A 19,273-nucleotide genomic window follows, 5' to 3' on the forward strand; every position below is an offset into this window, starting at 1 on the left:
GGTTTGGTTTTTCTTTTTGTTGTTGTTGTTTTTTCTTTTTTTTCCCCTTCCTTTTTTTCCTTTTTTTCCCCTCCCTTTTTTTTTTAGAATTAGTGGAATTCTAGAAGTCGAATTAACTGGATTCTTCTGTTACTTTTCTAAGCCCGATCTGCTTCCTTGGCTTTTCTCAGTAAAGTACTATTCCACCTGATGTTTGTTTTTTTTTTTGAAGCAGGTGCTCAGATTGGCCAGCAGAGAACATTTGAGCAGACAGAACACTATTGCAGGACATTTTGTGCTGTTCTTTGTTTAATTGCTCCCTTCACTGGATATCATGAATGTCTTGTCTGTTATTGAGGTGGGACCCAATTTATTATTTATCTTCGTAAACACAAATTTGAGGAGATTAAAAGATAGTCCACGTAGTTTTAAAGGATCTGCAGGTGAACCTAAAAAAATTATTTGAAATTATATTTGATCTTAAAATTGGTTTGAATTTGGCTAAGAAATCCTTTGTCCAAAGTAATATAAAAGCAGCTGCTTTGCTTGTAGTGTCCCTGTATCAGAGAGCAACATGTGGGTTTAGTCTGTATCAAATGACTGTATTTTTAGCACTTGGTTTAGTGGCTATTCCATAATTCCTGGTAGGATGTAAACCCTGTGGGTGGTGTGAGTATCGTGAATAAAATCTGCGTGGTGCAAATGTTGATCATTGTCAAGTCCAGTAACTGAGAAACACAAAGAGATAAAGCAAATAGCATGCCTTGATTCTGAATTTATTTTGGGTTCTGCAAGACAACCTATAGGTTTCTTTGCTTCAGGCTGTGATCAGGCTGAAAAAATACGATGTATTCTCCAGTTATCTGGGGTTCTTCATTGTGGAGAAACTAGAACTGGAACAGGAGATTCCCCTTTATCCCTCCTCCCCTCTCCTGCCAGAGGCCACATAGGAAGCACCTTTGTTCCTACTTGTTCTTAGGTATTGCAGAGACATTTTGTGTAATTGTAATTAAGGCAAAATGGGGCTAAATTTAGCGTGTAATGACTGTGCTGCTGAGCAAAATTACTGGGTTTGCAGTAATCATTTTAGCAGGTTTTATGCTGAAAGGGGTTTCACTGCAAAGCAGGGAAATATGGAAAGAGATGAGCAGGTTTTCATGTTTTCCAACACATCTAAAGGTATTTTCATTGTGCACATTTTATGGGTTTTTTTGTGCTTCCAGTGTTTATTTCATAAATATGCATAAAATACTACTTTTTTTTTGGTAAATAACGCTGTCCCAGTATAATACCTTTTGATATTATTTATCTGAGTTGTGAATGATGTTGGTAGTTCAGTTTTGGAGTTAAAAATCCCATAAAAACGTTATAAATTTTCAGGGATGTGTCAAGTATCTAATTTAGGTAGGATACTCACTGGAATGCAGTTGATTAGGTAGGAAAAAATACCATGAAAAGCTGAAGATTTTATAAATACGCTTCTCAAAATGTGTTTTGAGTTTGCCAAGGGAAAATGTGTCACGGGAATCCTTGGATTTTCTTACTGCAGTGAATAGCTAGAGAACAAAGTTCTGTGATCTCAGAAAGAAAGCTTTAATAAAAATCTTGTGAAACACTCTCTGTCATGCAATAGCAGTTGGCTTGTGCACTGTTCAACCCTGCAAATGGGGAGAAATAAGCCATTTAAGACTCCTGCTATTGTTAAATTGCTTGGTCAGCTCTTGTTGCAATCCTCCAGGAATCTCTGCAGTGCCTTCCAGAATGAATTAAATTGGAGCTGCTTTAGTTATGCAGCTGAAGTGGCTCGTGAGAATTATTGGAATGTGCAAAGAATTTTTAAAACTTAAATTAATTTTAAAATTTAATTTAATTTCATTATTTTTAATTTAATTTAATAGATTTTCTAAAAATTAATTTAAAATGAAACAAATTTAAATTTAGGATTAAAAGCTTAAGATTAAAAAATATTGCACCTAAGCATTTACATCAGAATCAGGATGCAAGTTTTAAATTTGGAGTACTGTGAAAAATCTCAATTTATGTGTAGTATCTGCCCCCAAAAAAGATGGAATGTAACTCACATCTTCCATTTATCCACCATCACCCAATTTCAAGTGCTTCACTGCTTTATGTAGCTGTGAATACTGAAAGAGGTGCTGGAAATGTAACTACATAAGCTTAAAAAGACATTTTTATATCTTGTTTCCCAGTTATTTTTCTGGTTTAAGTAAAAAAAATATCATTTTGGGTGAAAGACAAGTACAAGTCAGGATTTGACACAGACACGTCAAATGCATCAAATGAAAATGGAATAATTGGAAGTTTTATCTAAAGCTTAAATATTCAAGAAGTTACCTGCTTGAAAATTCACTTCACAATTTGTTATTGAATTTCTTCTGATGTTTCCTAGAATTTCAGACTTGATACAGAATTCCTGATTATCTGTGTTAAGCTGCTGAAGATTCACTTAGTAACTTGCATCCAGATCCTGAAATCACTGAATATATTTTCTCCCCCCTCCCCCCCCCCCCCCCCCCTCCGCCACCCCCCCACCCCCCCCCCCCCCCCCCCCCCTGGCTGGCTTGTTCCTTGTGGCCCCTCTTTGTTTGAGCCAAATCGAGTGTATTTGTTATCTCATCGATGCTGAAAAGAGCCTTTTTCTGTATGACGCCTTTTTATTCTGATTACCTTTGTGTCATGAAATTTTAGATGAGGAGGTCTTCATCTTTTCTTCCCCCCTTTTCTCTTTCCCCCCCGTTTCTTTTTCCCCTCCTTTTCTCCCCCTTTCTTTGCTCCCCCCCCTTTTCTTTTCCCCTTTTCTCTTTCCCCCCCTCACTGCCCCCCCTTTTCTTTTTTATTCACCTCCCCGCCCCCTTCGTTCTCTTTTCCCACCCTCTCTAGATAGACTCTTTGCCTTTCCCCCCTTTTCCTTTTCTTCCCCCTCTTTAATATCTTTCCCCCTCCCTTTTTTTCTCCCCCCTTTTTCCTCTTTTCCCCCTTTCTTCTTTTCCCCCCGTTTTTCTTTTTCCCCCCTCTTTTTCCCCCTTCTTTTCTTTTCCCCCTTTTCTTTTCCCCCTTTTTTCTTTGTCCCCCTTTTTCTTTTCCCCCCCCTTCTTTTTCCCCCCTTTTTCTTTTCCCCCCTTTTCTTTTTCCCCTTTCTTTTCCCCCTTTTCTTCTCCCCCCTTTTCTTTCTCCCCTTTTTCTTCTCCCCTTTCTTCTCCCCCCTTTTTTCCTTTTTTTCTTTTTTTTCCCCCCCCCTTTTTCTTCTCCCCCCTTTTTTCTCCCCCCTTTCTTCTCCCCCCCTTTTCTTCTCCCCCCCTTTTCTTCTCCCCCCCTTTTCTTCTCCCCCCCTTTTCTTCTTCCCCCCTTTTCTTCTTCCCCCCTTTTCTTCTTCCCCCCTTTTCTTCTTCCCCCCTTTTCTTCTTCCCCCCTTTTCTTCTTCCCCCCTTTTCTTCTTCCCCCTTTTCTTCCCCCCCTTCTTCCCCCCCCCTTTTTCTTCCCCCCCCTTTTCTTTTCCCCCCTTTTCTTTCCCCCCTTTTCTTTTTTCCCCCCTTTTCTTTTTCCCCCTTTTCTTTCCCCCCTTTTCTTTTTCCCCCCTTTTTTTCTTTTCCCCCCTTTTCTTTTTCCCCCTTTTCTTTTCCCCCCTTTTTCTTTTTCCCCCCTTTTCTTTTTCCCCCCCTTTTCTTTTTCCCCCCTTTTCTTTTTCCCCCCTTTATTCTTTTTTCCCCCCTTTTCTTTTTCCCCTTTTCTTTTTTTTCCCCCCTTCTTTTTTCCCCCCTTTTCTTTCCCCCCTTTTCTTTTTTCCCCCCTTTTCTTTTTCCCCCTTTTCTTTTTTCCCCCTTTTCTTTTTCCCCCCTTTTCTTTTTTCCCCCCTTTTCTTTTTCCCCCCTTTTCTTTTTTCCCCCCTTTTCTTTTCCCCCCTTTTCTTTTTCCCCCTTTTCTTTTTTCCCCTTTTCTTTTTCCCCCCTGTTTCTTTTTCCCCTTCTTTTTCCCCTTTTCTTTTTCCCCCCTTTTTCTTTTTCCCCCCTTTCTTTTTCCCCCCTTTTTTCTTTTTTCCCCTTTTCTTTTCCCCCTTTTCTTTTTCCCCCTTTTCTTTTTCCCCCTTTTCTTTTTCCCCCCTTTTCTTTTCCCCCCTTTTTCTTTTTCCCCCCTTTTCTTTTTCCCCCCTTTTCTTTTTTCCCCCCTTTTCTTTTCCCCCCTTTTCTTTTCCCCCCTTTTCTTTTTCCCCCCTTTTCTTTTTCCCCCCTTTTTCTTTTTCCCCCCTTTTCTTTTTCCCCCCTTTTTCTTTTTCCCCCTTCTTTTTTCCCCCCTTTTCTTTTTTCCCCCTTTTTTTTCTTTTTTTCCCCCTTTCTTTTTCCCCCTTTTCTTTTTCCCCCTTTTCTTTTCCCCCCTTTTTCTTCTTCCCCCCTTTTCTTCTTCCCCCCTTTTCTTCTTCCCCCCTTTTTCACCCCTTTTTTCCCTCTCCCATCCCCTCTCCAGTGCCTTTGGGCCCTGCTCATTGCTGTGATTGGGAATTGCAGCCCTGGATTCCTCCTGCTCTCAGAGCAGCATTAAGCACAAGGTCAGATAATTGCAGAGTTAATAATTGTGTGACTGGAATGAGATGATAATGCAAGTGCTGAGGGGGAAATAAAGAGGACAGACCTCTTTGATGTGACAATAAAAGTATGGTGGTATGATAAGAAGCAGGTAGTTACACCAGGATGGAACAGTTATTGTGGTGACTTCCCAACTAAAATCTGCCATTAGAGATGCAAACAGATCTGACCTGTATTTTCTGTTAATGGGGGGATTTTTCCTGCTGGAATAATTTTTGATTGAATTGGATTTTTCCTGGTGACAGACAAAGCCTTGTGGACTGTGCTCTGTCACAGGTGAAGCTCATGGATTGTCAGACTCAAACACAGCCAAAAGTTTCCAGTGCCAAAGTGTTCCCAGTCCATGACAGGATCAATAAACATCAGCCTTCTTTGTTTGCAAATTGGCATTTTCACTTGGAATTATAGCCACGGTTTTTAAGACATTATGACAAGTATAAAGTAGGTAATAAAGCATTTTCTCTTCCTATGAAATATACTGAATATTCAAATTTTATGAGGGGAAAGGGAAGGCAATTTGTTTGAAGGTGTCAAGAGTTGGACATTTCATTTTCAGTTTCATAAATTACAAGGTGCAGAATAAATGCACATTGTTGAAGGAGTCAAGGTTATTTAACTCTTGAATACTCTATATAGCACATTCTTTACTAATGTGGTTTTTTAGATGTGGTAAAATACAACTGTTTTGAGTGTAATACCTGTTTTCATTTTTTTGGGGTGACTGATGCATCATCCAGTTCCTTTTTTAAATTATGCTTATGCCTGAAACACATAAGAAGGAGCATGTTCTGAAATAGCCTCAGTAAATACTCCAAAGAATATTTTAAAAATACTTTTGATTGTTGTTCTTTTGTGTGCTCTGAGCTTTAGCAGATTTTCTAGGGCCAGGCCTGCTTTTTCTGGTTCTGTTCATATCAGATGGCTCCATTAAAGCTTTAAGCCTTCAGAACCAGAAATGAAAAATGCCTGTTCTCTGCTGAAATGTTCTTGGCTTGAACTGTGACATGATTATGAAAAATATCTGTATATGTGGCTTGTAAATATTATAAATAACATCCTTTTTTTATGGGCCATTTTTGTCATGTTTTCTTCGCTGTCATTCATTTTCTTCTTTATTTGTCTAAGCCTTCTTTTCCTGAATATTTCAAGATCTTACATATCTATTTTATTCTTTCCACTGATATGATAAAGACAGTGAAATGTGGAATTTATTATTCACTGAGCAAGCACATGACTTGGTTTTCTTATTCTTGGGGAAGCAGAAATCTTATTTTCAGTTCAACTTTTAAGGTATTTCTGCATAATTGAAGCTTTCATCTTGCAGCTGTTGAACTCATCAGCCCTTTTCTTTTTTAGGCTGGTGGCACAAAACCTCTGTAGTGGCTGGGTTTTTGTTTGTGGTGTATAAACCACATCTGTATGGTTTATATGCACGAAGCACCCGTTAGAAATCTGGCTGAAGCCGTTCCTTTTGAGTGTGTGCAAGTTTGATATCGTGATTCCAGGACGATTTGGTTGCATTTTATTTTTGCATCGTGCAAAAATACCAACTGAAGTTTATTTTCATATAACAGGTGATGCTGCATTTGAATGTAATGACCCCAGACTTTGTGGAGTCTCACGTTGTGCAGTTTTTCACTTTGATTGCCACGTGTAGAGTGATTTGCAATAAATTAAATGGCTCTAAGAAATGTGATCGCTCTGTTCTGGAGCTATTTGGGCCTGCTCTCCTCAGCTGTTATGACTATCACACATAAATTAAATTCAGGAAGCAAAAAAGGTGTTATAATTCTGCCTTTAGTAGCAGTTGATCCTGGTTTTGAGAATCCTTGTGTAACCATTTAAAATGCTGAAGTTACTCAAGGAAAGGCAGTTTGTATTACTGCTTTTACTAACACTTTGGACCATATATATATTAAAAATAGTCTTGCATACTTAAATTTTCAACAGTAGGGTTTTTCAGACTCTGCTCTCGAGAGGGCACTAAACTGAACTTCGGATTATCTCCCTTTCTTTTATTTTTTCTGCCTTTTGACTCTTGCCAAGGTGCAGGTTCCAGCTGTTTAAATGCTCTGCAATCAGTGATGGCACGTTTATTAACTGCAGAAATACAATGGTAATTGTGAGGGGAAGAACTGTCGGCTCGTGGGGCCTCTTGTCCCAGTTTCCTTGAACTTCAGTCCCATTTAGGTTGTAGAACACATGGCTGACCTACTTGTACTTCAGTCAAGCATTAATTGCAAATGGCATTAAATGGTATAAAAAGCTTTCCTTTTCCTGAAAAGCTAGAGAAGGGTAAAATAAAAACCCCAAGTCTTTCTGAGGTTAGTTCACCAAATGAAACACTTATTTCACATTTAGGGATTCTGCATTTGAGTGATTTGTGTGTTTGGGCACATAATGTGTTCCCAGGTCTGTGAAAACCATCAGGCAGAGTGGCTGCTCTGCTGGGCTTTCTGTTCTGAACCCTTAATGAGATTAGTGAAACCTTCCAGAAGCAAAGGAAGACTTTCACCTTCTCTCTTGCCTAACCTGGCTCTCATATGCCTCTTTCAAAGCACCACACTGAAAGCTTTAGATTTTTCAATTGCATTAAAGTAGGTTTAAATGTACTGGCTATGTTTAAAAAACCAACCAAATAAAAAACCATTTCTGTCTTTGCTTGTCAAATTATGGTACAAGGAAGGCCATAAAATATGATCTCTCACCATAATATCTAAGAGTGGCACTTCCAGGTAGCTTAGACCAGTGAGTTTGGTATAAGGAGCCAGTTCATTATATTTATTACCAAAAAAATTAATTAAATGTTTCTAGGGAATGTTTAACTCTGCTGGGTCAGCAGCCCATGTTGTGTAGATTACTGAGTTGTAAGTACAGGTCTTCTGGCTTTGTTGCAGTAATTATCATTTCAGGAGCAGAAAATTAAATTGCCCAGAAACAGGAGAGGTCCTGGCTAAAGTTTAGCTCGGATTCACTGAGCTGAAAATCTGTTTAAACAGAACTCAAGAGTTTCTTTTCTCTGTAACCATGTTAATGAAACTAAGTGTTGAGTAACCTTCTCCCCAGCTTCAACACAAGCACAGTTTAATTTTCCTAATAGTTCCTTAGGAGCTGGATTCAGTTTGCTTTAAAATCTGAATTAATCTTGTTTAATCTGAAATATGAAATACTGTCACATGATTTTTTTCTTGTGTTACAGTATGGCATTGATTTTGAAACACTTGAACAGATCTTTCATTGTTCCTAAATGAATAATTGCTTATTTAACTTACTGGAAAAGAAAGACAATTGAAGTTAAGTGTGGCTCTGGTTGTTTTCTTTCCATATTTATGAACTGTCCATAAATTTTGTATCAGTTCCAGAATGACCCCTCTGAAATGATGTATAAAGTTTATCTGATGATGATCACAGCTGGAAATGTTGCTTTTAGTTTGCAAGGCTGTCTTCATTAGTTATTTTTACATTGATGGTGCTTTCCCCAAATACTAAATTACCCTTGAATGTATTTTGGGAGTTGAGGAATGTTGCAGGATGATTTGACCCACTTTTTGCCTGCAGGGCTGTGGCAGGGAGGGGGTAATGACTGCAGAAAGAATTGATAATAATGGAAACTACTGTTGAGAGCTTTTTCACAGCCAACAGTTATGGAAGTGGTCATTTAATTAATGCTTTAGCAAGAATTTACACAGTTCTGTACCAGCTTTGGCTGCCCCTTGAACAAAAGCCGTGCCAGCAAATAATTCCTGATTTTATAGGTGAGGAGCTATCCCAGAAAATTGCTGACTTTGCCTCGTGGAGAATAATCCCCTCAGCTCCAAGGGGTTCTCTGTGGAAATGGAATGTCTCTGTGCTCTTTATATGAAGTACAATGTAAGTTTTGGGTTTTTTTAATGAGTGCATTGTGGTGTGAGAGACTTGAGTTATTTTGCTGGTTCTGGGAGTCTTCTCCTCTCTCATCCTCAGCAGTTTCTTCCTGAGACATTATATAGGAAGGTCTGGTTTTTTTGTACTTTCTCTTACTTTATCCATGGTCAGAAAAGATAGAGTGGAAGGTAGAGTTTGCTGAGATGTTGCTAATGCACAGATTTACAGTTTCTAAGAGAGCTTTAGGCTTTGGAAATTAGTTGGTGTTAAGGACAGGGCTGAATTTGGCTCAAATGAGGTCTGTGAATTGGTTCTCTCCTGAAGTACAGAACAGCAGCTCCTCAATTTAACCTTCAAATGCAGGAAGAAAACCCTGTTTCACCTTAATTGAAGGGTTTAGACTTGCTTCTGTTCAACCCACATCAATATTTCATTAATTAGTATCACAGCCCCGTATTTCCTGAGGTGGAAAAATACAGCTTTTGCCTGTGAAACAACCCAGCTGTTTCCTAAGTCTGCAAAGTGTGCCTCCACGTCTCACTGAGAGATTTAAAACCACTCTTCTCCACTAGTTGTAGGAGCAACAATCATAACCTTTACCATGGGCTTCACATGGTCTTTCACATAATAAACCTGAATATTCACCTTACAGGATACTCCATTACCTATAAAGCTGAATATTTGGCTGTACAGAACCATGGTGGGACTGGAAACCCTTGGGTTGTTTGGAGTGCTGCAGTGTGTGTGTGGGGAGAAAAAAAATGATATTAGTTTGAGCTGCAAGGTTTTCCTCAGCCCCCAGGAAGTGCTGAGGTCCAGCCTGATGAGAGAATTGTGTTTGTGGAAGGGGAGGTCAGGCCATGGCGTGCAGGTACCACAATTTTCCGTGCCTTGCTGAGCTTCATATGTGGAAAAAAAAAACCAAACCAATTTATTAAGGCTTGCCCTTTCAGGTGAGTGTTTTGCAAACAGAATATGGAATGGCTTTGCAAAGAACTCTCCCAGTTGCTTTTTTTCCTACCAGAAATGTCCTGTACTGTGGCATAGCTGATATAAAAGCTTTTTTGGCCGAGGGAATGTGGTGTTTTGCAATGTTTGTTTGAGAGTGTTTATCATGTTGGAAATGAGGGTTCTGGGACCAAACAGCCTGCTGTCTAAAACATCTATTTCTAGAATGGTCATTGTATTATTTTTTATTTATGTGCTTTTATGGACTTTTTTTTTTTTTGCCAAGTAGATCAGTGTTCATGATTTGTGTGGTCAGATAAGTAGGCTGTGATATCTGAGGCAGTGCTTCTTGTAATGTTCTGTTTGGCTCCTTAATTTTATGCCATTTTAGAACAGTCCCTTTTCTCTGCATCTGCTTTGTCAGTGCACCTGGAAACGCTGGTTCATGGTTTCTCTCCTGGAGAACACATCAGTATTACCCTTGTTTTTGCACTGCTGTAAAATTCTACTTAAACTAAATATCCAGTGTGTATGCTTGAGGTGTTTCCCTTGATGTTTTACTGAGATAAATTTCCATTATGGCCATCTAATTCCACTTGGTAAAGGAGCAGTTATTTATTTTTTAAGTATCTGGGCACTTAAAATTTCTTTCTAACTAAATGCTTACCAAGTTTAATTTGCAAGTTTCAAGGGGTTTTGTGCCCCCTTCGTGCTTCTTTGAAACAAACCCAAAGGCATATTTATCTCATTTTTATTTAGGAATATTAAGGTTAATTTTTATTTAGGAATATTAAGGTTAATTTTTATTTAGGAATATTAAGGTTAATTTTTATTTAGGAATATTAAGGTTAATGTTTATTTAGGAATATTAAGGTTAATTCTTATTTAGGAATATTAAGGTTCACTTCATTTTAGGAGACTCTGCCAGGACTGGTGAATTAGTGGGTGATGTCACAGGCACTACAAAAGTGAGCATTAGAAAAGGGTGAACACTTGTAATTAAACCGAAGTTTTTCCTGCACTTTATCATTTTAATCAGTCAAAGCTAAAAAAATGGAAAGGTCTGATTTGAAAAATCAAAGAGTGTTTTTTAGAGTTACTTTAAGTGACAAATGGTCCTGAGTTCTTCAGGTGGTTTTCTGGTAAAATTTACCCAAAGCCAAATTTTATGTGCTTTTTTTTTCTGCAGCAAAGAAAATGTTAATGTGGATTTTTCCTTCATCAAAAAGACCTAAAAGGTTTTAAAATTAACAATCCTTTCCAGCTTGGGGAGAGAGTTATAAAATAAATACAATTGCAATTTTTATCTGCAGAACTGTGTATTTTCTTTTCCTCACGTAGTTTATTCTGATTACTGCCTCATCTCTCATACCTCCAGATAAGCAAGAAGTATAATCTGAATATATTAAGGTTTAATTTAAGTTTATGCAAGTATTTTAAAGCTCCACATACCACTTTATCAGCCTGGCTGGTGTATCTATGCTATTTAGAGCCTGTACTTTGCAGTGTTAATAATTTCCTGTGGTCAGTGTCTATTTAATTTAAAATTAGAAACCTCTGCAAAGCCTCTGGAGGTGAGTAATAACTGTCCTGGTTAAAACAAAAATCGCACAATTAAAATAATAATAATAATAATTTCTGCTTGACAGGCCACATGCAGGATAAAAATTTTAGTTCTGTTTTCTTTCAGTGTCAAACCAGACAGAAACAGTGGCTCATGACTCGTCCTGTCTTATTTACTTGTATATATGTGAAATAAAATGTGCAGGATAAGAGTCTTTTTGCAAAGTTTGGGTCATTGTCTCACCTTTGAGATGCACTTCTGTGCTGTGTGTTATTCCAGTGTGATCAAGCTTAATTGGTAATTTTAAGTTTTATTCCTTTAATAAAATATTCAAAGTGTAATTACCAAAAATAAGTGTTCCCATTCCTTTTATTTTATACAGAGTTTAATTTCAGAGACTGTCTTCTCTCTATAGTTGAGTGGGGGTTTTTTACATGTGGTAAATATAATGGAAATTTAAACTTCTTTAGTGATCTTATGATGTGTGTTAAAACTATGGCTTGAAGGGTGTTCATCACTTGTATATTTAGGGCAGTGAATTAGTGTTACTTTCAGTGGTTACAGCCATTAACATACAGGCTGAATTCCCCAGGAAATAGTGATTTGATTTCCTTTTATGGCCTTTTCTCTGGTATTTGTTGCTGTAGTTGTTTTCTTGATGGAGACTGAGGGATTTTCTTAAATCCCTGTGAAAGAGAGTGCTATTCTCCCTGTTTTAGAGATTGAAAAATAAGAATTTCACCCAAATCATTGACTGGAGACTCCCCCTTTGAAAATCCAAGGCCTGACCTCTATTAATAAAACGCAGTCACGTCTACTAATTGCAGTTAGAAGACTCCACAGCACTTAGTGGTGATTAATTGTGGTTTGCTGCATTTATTCCCTGCACCCAGGGGCTGGAATTCTTTGCTGTCACTGGAATGTGTAAATCCAAGTGACCTTTCTTCCTGTAGTTACTTGTCCTGTGAATTTATGGAGTTTTCAGTGTGCAGTAGCTGTGATTTTAACAGGTTTTGGTTCATGGTTTCACAATGTTGCTAAAGGAATTATGGCACTTTTTTCTCTCTATGTAAACAGCAAATGGATTGCAACCCTGAGGGAGCTGGAAAGTCTTATATATGGATAGAATAGGGAAGGAAGTCATGTCTAAATTGCTTTATTTAGCCAGGGAATATGAGGTACAACATATTCACAGTAGGTACACTTGGTAGCAAACCACAGGAGTGTGCACTTAAAGCATGGGATGTATTTATTTCTATACAGTGAAGTCTCATTTCCTTCCTATTCTGGGTGGAACAAACCCTGAGAGTTCAGTGGAGATAGATTAAGGAAGGATCCTATAGCTGAAGGTTTTTATGAGCAGCTAATTGCAGTTGTGTCCTTGTACCTCAGTAATTCACTCCCCAGTGATGAAACTTGGGATCCTGATGAGTCACATCCCTGGTGACAAACCCTGTCATTCCAAAAATAAGTTTAAAAGCTAATGTGACCAGATGCTTTTCTCTTCTAGAGGCTGTCTCTGTTTCACAGTGAGAGTTCATCAAAGTTATCCCTCATTAGAAGCTTGAGGGGGTTTAACTGAAGGATTTCTTTAAACTCTTTCCCCTCTTCCTCTTTGAAAACACTGGGATTCACTGGATTATTTTATCTTAAAAGTCTGCATTTATTGCACAGATTTTTGCAGGTTGTGTGTTGTGCTAATCTCTGCCACCTAACGTAATAAAAATAATAAATCAAGTATTTCAACATGAGCAAAGCAAGGAATTTTGCAAATTACTTTGAAGGTAATAACATCAAACTCAACTTCTTGAGAGCAGAGGCAGCTTATTCTGTTCAGCTGGTTTTGTGTGTGGTATCTGAAGGTCTGCTTGCTCCTTATTAGTTAATATTTTCCCAAATCCTCCTGTGTTAAGCCTCCAGGATGTTTATAGCAATTCTTTTCACATTGTAGGGCAAGGTCTTTAGCTAGAATGTTCCCAGAGAGAAAGCTTTAAAAAAAAGTCGTATTTATTTATTTATTGCTCAGTTACAAAGATCAATGTATCCTAATTTACAAGAATTACTGAAAAACCAGGGACCAGAAACCCCCATTTCCGTGGCTGTTACATTATGTGCTGTTTAGAATATAGTTATTTTTGACAGTTGGACTTCATGGTTTATTTTTAGCCTCTATAAGTTCTAGTGGCTGATGTGTACTGGGACCTTTTATGACTTTCTTTTAGGACCTTTTATGACTTTCTCTGTGCTGCTTCGTGTTTAGTGCTTTACCTGCTTCTGATGACACAGGTAAAAACTTATTTTTAAGGCCTTTGGACTCGATGATTTATTAAATTATTGATATTTTGGTTTTTGATGGATATTCCGAAGTTCCTTGACACGAGGGGCAAAAATATCCTGAGAAGTATTAAATTTATGAAATGTCATTTGTGTTGGCTGAGGAAAGGGCACAGAGCAGGATGCAGAGGGGGGTTCTGTCCAGTGAAAATCTTTAATCTGCCTTTGAGGAGAATGAGATTTACACCTTTGCCTTCTCTTCCTTCCTGCTGCAATCCAACTGAGCAAAGAACCCCCAGCCTTGTGAGATGCAGGTGATTATTTGTGGAGAATCTTTCTTGTTGTCTTGGTCTAAATTTTCTATGACAGCTGTAGTTGTTGATAGATTTACTTCTTGTAGTGAAAGGAAAGACCCTGCAGGGGAAATAAAAAAATTCAATGAACTTTCCTTGTGAAACCTCTGCAAATCCACTTGAAGGAGGGGAGGACCAAACCCTGACAGAAAGAATGTGCTAAAGGCCTGGCTGCTGTAATAATTCTCTTTCATGACTCACCCCAGTCAATGTTCCTATCTCAGAATTCAGTTTATTTTTAAGTAGGGCTGCACAAATAGTGGCTTTTCTGTGCCAGCTGTTGCTATGACTTCACAATATTTCCCTAAATACGCTTGCTCATACTTTCTCACAGCGTAGTATTTGGCCTCTAAAAACCTTCATTCCATCAGTATTTCCTGAGTGCTGATGGTTTTCATGCTTTTATGGAAAAAAGGGATAACTCTGTGTTGCGTAGTTTTAGTTGAGGAGGAATAAAGGGGGTTTTTTTAAGAGAAAAAAACCACTCCCCACAACCTGTTCCCTCATTTAAGAAAAGCTCTGTTTTGAGCTTTTTCAGTTTTTCCATGTAACTTTTCAGATTAAATTTCCAGCACTGGTATAATTTGGGCTATTTTGTTAAAGGTAAGTGGGCATTGGGTTATTCCTTCAGAACAGTTTCACTGTCTTTCCTTTTTGGGATTGGAGGGGGGGAAAAATACTGCTCATGTGGTTTGGGGGAGCAGGGTGGATGAATTATTAAATTGGTTTCTTTTTCCAAGGTGCTGAACTCTACACTCTGCCTGATCTCTTCCAAACTGCAGTAAAAACCTGGGTTAAAATATCTTGGTGTGTTATGGAAAAACAACCATAACCCTTCCTGACAACCCTTGGAATCTCGTTCCTTCCCTTGTTCTGCATGGCATTCCTGGCACACAGGCTTGCCTCAGTAGCTTCCTTGGGTTCAGAGTAATCAGGGCTGCCTTAATTGGAAAAATAAAATTATCAGAATCTGTTTTCAGTGATCTGACAAGTTGTCTTTAAACAACTCTTATAAAATAATAGTATTATTACAATATCTCATATATGTTATTATTTATAATATATGAGATATTATATATATATGTATATTATAAAATAATAACCAGAAATCATAGCTAAAGATACCACTGCATAGCAGACTCCTAGAAAAAGCTGTTTAATTTTAAACTATTCTTACGAATTTGTCCAGCAAGTTGCAACTTTATTGCACTTTTGTTTCCTCCCTATGCTGCTTATAGCTATCTAAGAAAGGAGGTGAAAAAATATAAAACCACTTGCAAGTGTGATCTTTGTGTTGTAAAAATTGCAAGGGGCAAAACTAATCTCGAAAGAAGACATTCCATGTGAAGGTGTGGTGCTCAGAGACTCAAAACTGGGTAGAGTTTTAACTTTTCCCCTTTGGTTCAGTAAAAGCACAGGTGGAAAAACTGGGGGGTTTTTTGTAATTACTAATAACATAACTTGAGGGTTGTTGCAATAACATGTAAAAATAATTTGCCTCATTATGATCTTATTTGCTATTTCGCAGAACCTTTCTTATATTTTTTTTTGTTGTCTTTTAAAAATAAAAATCTAACAGTTGATGTTCCTGTAGTGGTTTTTATGTATTCAGAGTTAAGGTTATTAAAGCCTTTTGAGAGTTGCATTATGTCAGTGAATTGGATGAAAAACTGAATTAAGGTATTCATCCCACAAGGGGGGGGTAAAATCTGTTTACCAATATATAGCCCTGGTAGTGGTTATAGGCAATTAGATATATAGATATATATATATATCATATATATATATATAGATATAGTATCAATAAATATGAAATAAATATATAGAAATAAACAAATGTAAAATTATATATAAAATAAATAAAGTTTTAGAGCAGTCTAAACTTGAAGTATCTGTGGAGATTAAACCTGGATTTGTGTGTGTTCTGTGAGGGAGCTGTTGCCTTTCTTTCCTCCTTCTCGGTTTCCAGCCCACAAATTGCATTTGTGGATGAAAGTGCCTGAATTTTTGACTCAATACCAGTTTTGATGCTAATCTTAAATGTCACCTTAAATGTCAGCTTGGGGTACCCCTAATTTTTTTTATACACAGTGATTTATAAACGTTTGTCCATGAGGATAAATCATATCTTTCTTCCTTGCAGCTGTGTCTGTAAAAGCGAGAATGCCTGAATTATTAAAGTAATGACTTATTTTTAATAAAGATCAGAATTTGGAGCTGATTGTTCTTCTGTTTGTTCATTTTGCTAAAATAAACCAATGACGTGCTATGGTAACATGTCACAGATGTGACACAGGTGGTTCTGACCTTAAATATTTCCAGGGGTTTTCATTATGTACCACAGATTTCCAGTGGAAAAGGAATAGGAAGCAGGGGCAGGTCTTTGTTTCAGAAGCAAAGAGCACTTGATTGTCTCTTGTGGAAGACACTGGAAGTGGAATAGTTGATGAACAAGCATCTCTCTGCTCAATCTTCTGGTTGTAACAGGAAATTGTAGGATTAAACTCAAAATGCAGATGCATTGAAAGGTTTCTGGACAACAAATGTCACGATAAGAGCCAAGAACTTGGTGTGGTGGAAGTTCTCTGTTGCAAAATGCCCTGTGTGGTCACCTCTTGTTTTTATTTGGCACCCCTAGATATCAAAAAATGGAATGATGCTGCCCAACATAATTTCTCTTTTCATAGCTTTGTAACAACTTTTCATTAATGATGCTCATTAATCATTTTTAAATCTTCTTTACAGATTCTGAAGGTGTTTGAGCTCTGAATACTCACAAGCTCTTCATACCTCGAAATGTCTGGCTCATATGATGATTCTGTTGGAGTAGAAGTTTCTAGTGACAGCTTCTGGGAGGTAATCCAGATGTTTTATACAATATTTTGATTTTATTTTTCATTCTTATTGTAGAAAATGTGATTCTCTTGCATTGGAGAGAGCTGCAACACAAGACACCTTTGGTTCTTGTGATCTGCAGAAATAGGTCAAAATTACCTTTTTAGGTTTTTGACCTGGTTCTGTCAAAGGTTTTTAATGGGCACAGAACTTGAGGATCATCCCTTTGGGTAGGGTGTGCAATTCAGAATTGAACCTTTGCCAATGTAAAAGCATAAAAAATAGCATAAAATACTCTGTAATATCAGTAATTTGTGCTGCCCCAATCTGACGAAGGCTTTCATATGTTATGACAATTTAAACTTTATAGAAGAGAAACTTCATAAAGCAGAAAAGGAAAAAGAAAGGTTTGTCAGTGTCAATCCTGACAATTGGAGGTAAGTGCTGTCTGGGTGAGCTGTATTTTGTAGGACAAACTTCCACCATTGCTGAGGCAACTTCCTGAGCAGCTTCCTTGGAAGAAGTACTTCAAAATAAAATAAGGAGACACTCAGGAAAAAAGAATCCTGGACCAAAGGGGATTTTTTTTTGATGAGTGTCTGGCACTGGGTACTTGGCAGAACATGACTTCAGACTGGCTGTCCTGTACCAAGCTGGTGTCTTCCAAATTATCGTGTCTGGAAACTTAAAAGATGAGGGAATGAGAATGGGAATTCTGTAAATTCTGTATGATGATGTTTGGACAAATGTGAATTAAATCCAATAAAGGATGATCAGAAATGGCAATTAGCCTAAATTAGGACCTTCATGAAGGAATTGATGCCCCCTCTGCCCCCCCTGCAGTGCTGCCTCCAACTCTGGGGGCCCAGCACAGCAAGGACATGGAGCTGTGGGAGAGAGTCCAGAGGAGGGACACCAAGGTGATCAGAGGGATGGAGCAGCTCTGCTGGGAGGAAAGGCTGGGAGAGCTGGGATTGTGAGAAGAGAAGCTTTGGGGTGCCCTAATTGTGGCCTTCCAGAACCTGAAGGGAGCCCACAAGGAAGATGGAGAGAGACTATTTCCAAGGGCCTGGAGTGACAGGACATGGGGAATGGCTTCAAACTGACAGAGAGGAGGTTTAGATTGGATATTGGGGAGAAATTGTTCCCTGGGAGGGTGGGGAGGCCTGGCCACAGGTTGCCCAGAGAAGCTGTGGCTGCCCCATCCCTGGGAGTGTCCAAGGCCAGGTTGGACGGGGCTTGGAGCAACCTGGGGATAGTGGAAGGTGTCCCTGCCCATGGCACACTGCAATGGCAGGAGGTTGGAACTACAGGATCATTCAGGTCCCTTCCAACCCAAACCATTCCATCATTCTGTGATGCTTCTGGTTTGGAGTCATCTTTCCAAATTATATTTGACTGAATTTTAGTCTAAACCGTGTCCGTTTCCTTATGTTCTGAATTGGTTGTTTTCTCTCTGAAGGTTGCAACTTTGAATTACAGTCTTAATCTTTCTGGAAAGGGATAACTAAACAGCTCTGATCAGTGTGGCTTTTTTGACTTGATTAGAAAGGATGTGGTGCCTCTGGAATGCCAGCTGAGTCCTTCATGCCTCGGGTCACAAGAAGTAAAGAACTCTTAATCAATTGGGAGGTTGTTTTGTTACCACAGACTGTCATCTACACTCCTTTGTTAGAGGTTTTTTAAGATATTTGACACCATAGGTTTTTTCTTTGTTTTCAGAGTCAGCTTGCAGTTTGTTAAAAGCCACCTTGCTGTGTTTCACTGCCACAGCTGAAAGCAGTGAGTGTATTTAAACTTGGCCGTGGCACAGAAGAGACAGCCTGGCAGGGTGAACTTTTGAGTTTGTTCCCTCAGACTCCAAAATAGCTCAGATTTATTTACCTTTGGAGTGTGCTGCAAAGGCCATCTTTTTCTTGAAAGGCATTTAGGAAAGTGTGAGGTGGCTGGGTGTGGGACCCATCTAAAGAACTGACTGTGAAAACTCTCTTTTCCCTAGTGCAGATCTTTTGAAACTAAACCAGTTTTAGTTCTTGAAAGTTGATGTTCTATTGAGCTGTGAGAACTGTACTTAATAAAATGTTAAGAACCAAGTTTTTGTCATTGCTGTTGAAAATTTCATATAACATTGTCTTTAGGAAATAAACCACTTGGTTCTCTGTTGGTTTTCTGGCTCTAGAAGGCTTTGTTTTCTTGGGAACTGCCACTGAGAGTTAAGCTCAATGCTTGAAATCCAATACAAATAGTAACTTTGTTTAAAGGTTAATATTTTTTATTACAACATAGATGTTATCAGATTCTGATTTGTGGCTGGGAAATAGTTGTCTTGTTGAAAGGGAACGGGAGAAGTTGCTGTTTGGATTTGTGTTCTTGCTGATGGCTCAGACCTAGCAGTCAAAATATGTTGGGAGGACAAGGCTTAGGCAGAGGTGGTATCTTGTATCAGAACAGCTGATAGGACTGAAAAAATTAGGCTTTCAGAATTATACATGTTTGTGAAAGCTGCTACTATTTCCATTTCATGCTAAACAATTAAATTGAAGGGGTTTTATTTTCCTATTTGGTTACCCCAAGCTACTACTTAAAGGTTTTTTGTCTTCTAGCAGGATGATAAATCCTTTTCAGGAGAACAAATCCTTTTCTTTTCCTCTAACTCATCCAGGTGTTTACTAAATAAAAGTACTTTAGGAGTCAGAGAATTTCGTACATGTTTTGATAAAGGTTGCTTAGAGAGCAAGGAATTGCAAAACAATAAGAAAAGACTTTCTGAAAGGTAATTCCCACAACAACAGTGAAGGATTTCATCAAAGTTTCAGTTGTAGTAATGTCTTAATTTACTTCAGAAATGGAAACTTTTC

The 19,273-nt window shown here is 38.3% G+C and overlaps 1 protein-coding gene across 5 annotated transcripts in view; it reads left to right on the forward strand.

Moving 5' to 3' along the window:
- Positions 1-244: 244 nt before the first annotated feature.
- Positions 245-19,273, forward strand: part of PACSIN2 (protein kinase C and casein kinase substrate in neurons 2) — a 37,165-nt gene continuing 18,136 nt past the window's right edge. For 2 of the 5 annotated variants that reach the window (XM_018083666.2, XM_018083669.2), the window contains exons 1-2: positions 246-337; positions 16,326-16,436. In XM_018083666.2, coding sequence (XP_017939155.2) covers positions 16,377-16,436 — 60 coding nt within the window. In that variant the 5' untranslated portion in view covers positions 246-337; positions 16,326-16,376. Of the gene's footprint in view, positions 338-16,325; positions 16,437-19,273 lie in introns of all 5 variants that reach the window. The other 3 variants (XM_018083667.2, XM_018083668.2, XM_018083670.2) reach the window with 3 other exon arrangements.

This window comes from Manacus vitellinus, unplaced genomic scaffold (assembly GCF_001715985.3).
Source record: "Manacus vitellinus isolate BGI_N305 unplaced genomic scaffold, ASM171598v3 scaffold_66_pilon, whole genome shotgun sequence".
NCBI classification, from domain to species: domain Eukaryota; kingdom Metazoa; phylum Chordata; class Aves; order Passeriformes; family Pipridae; genus Manacus; species Manacus vitellinus.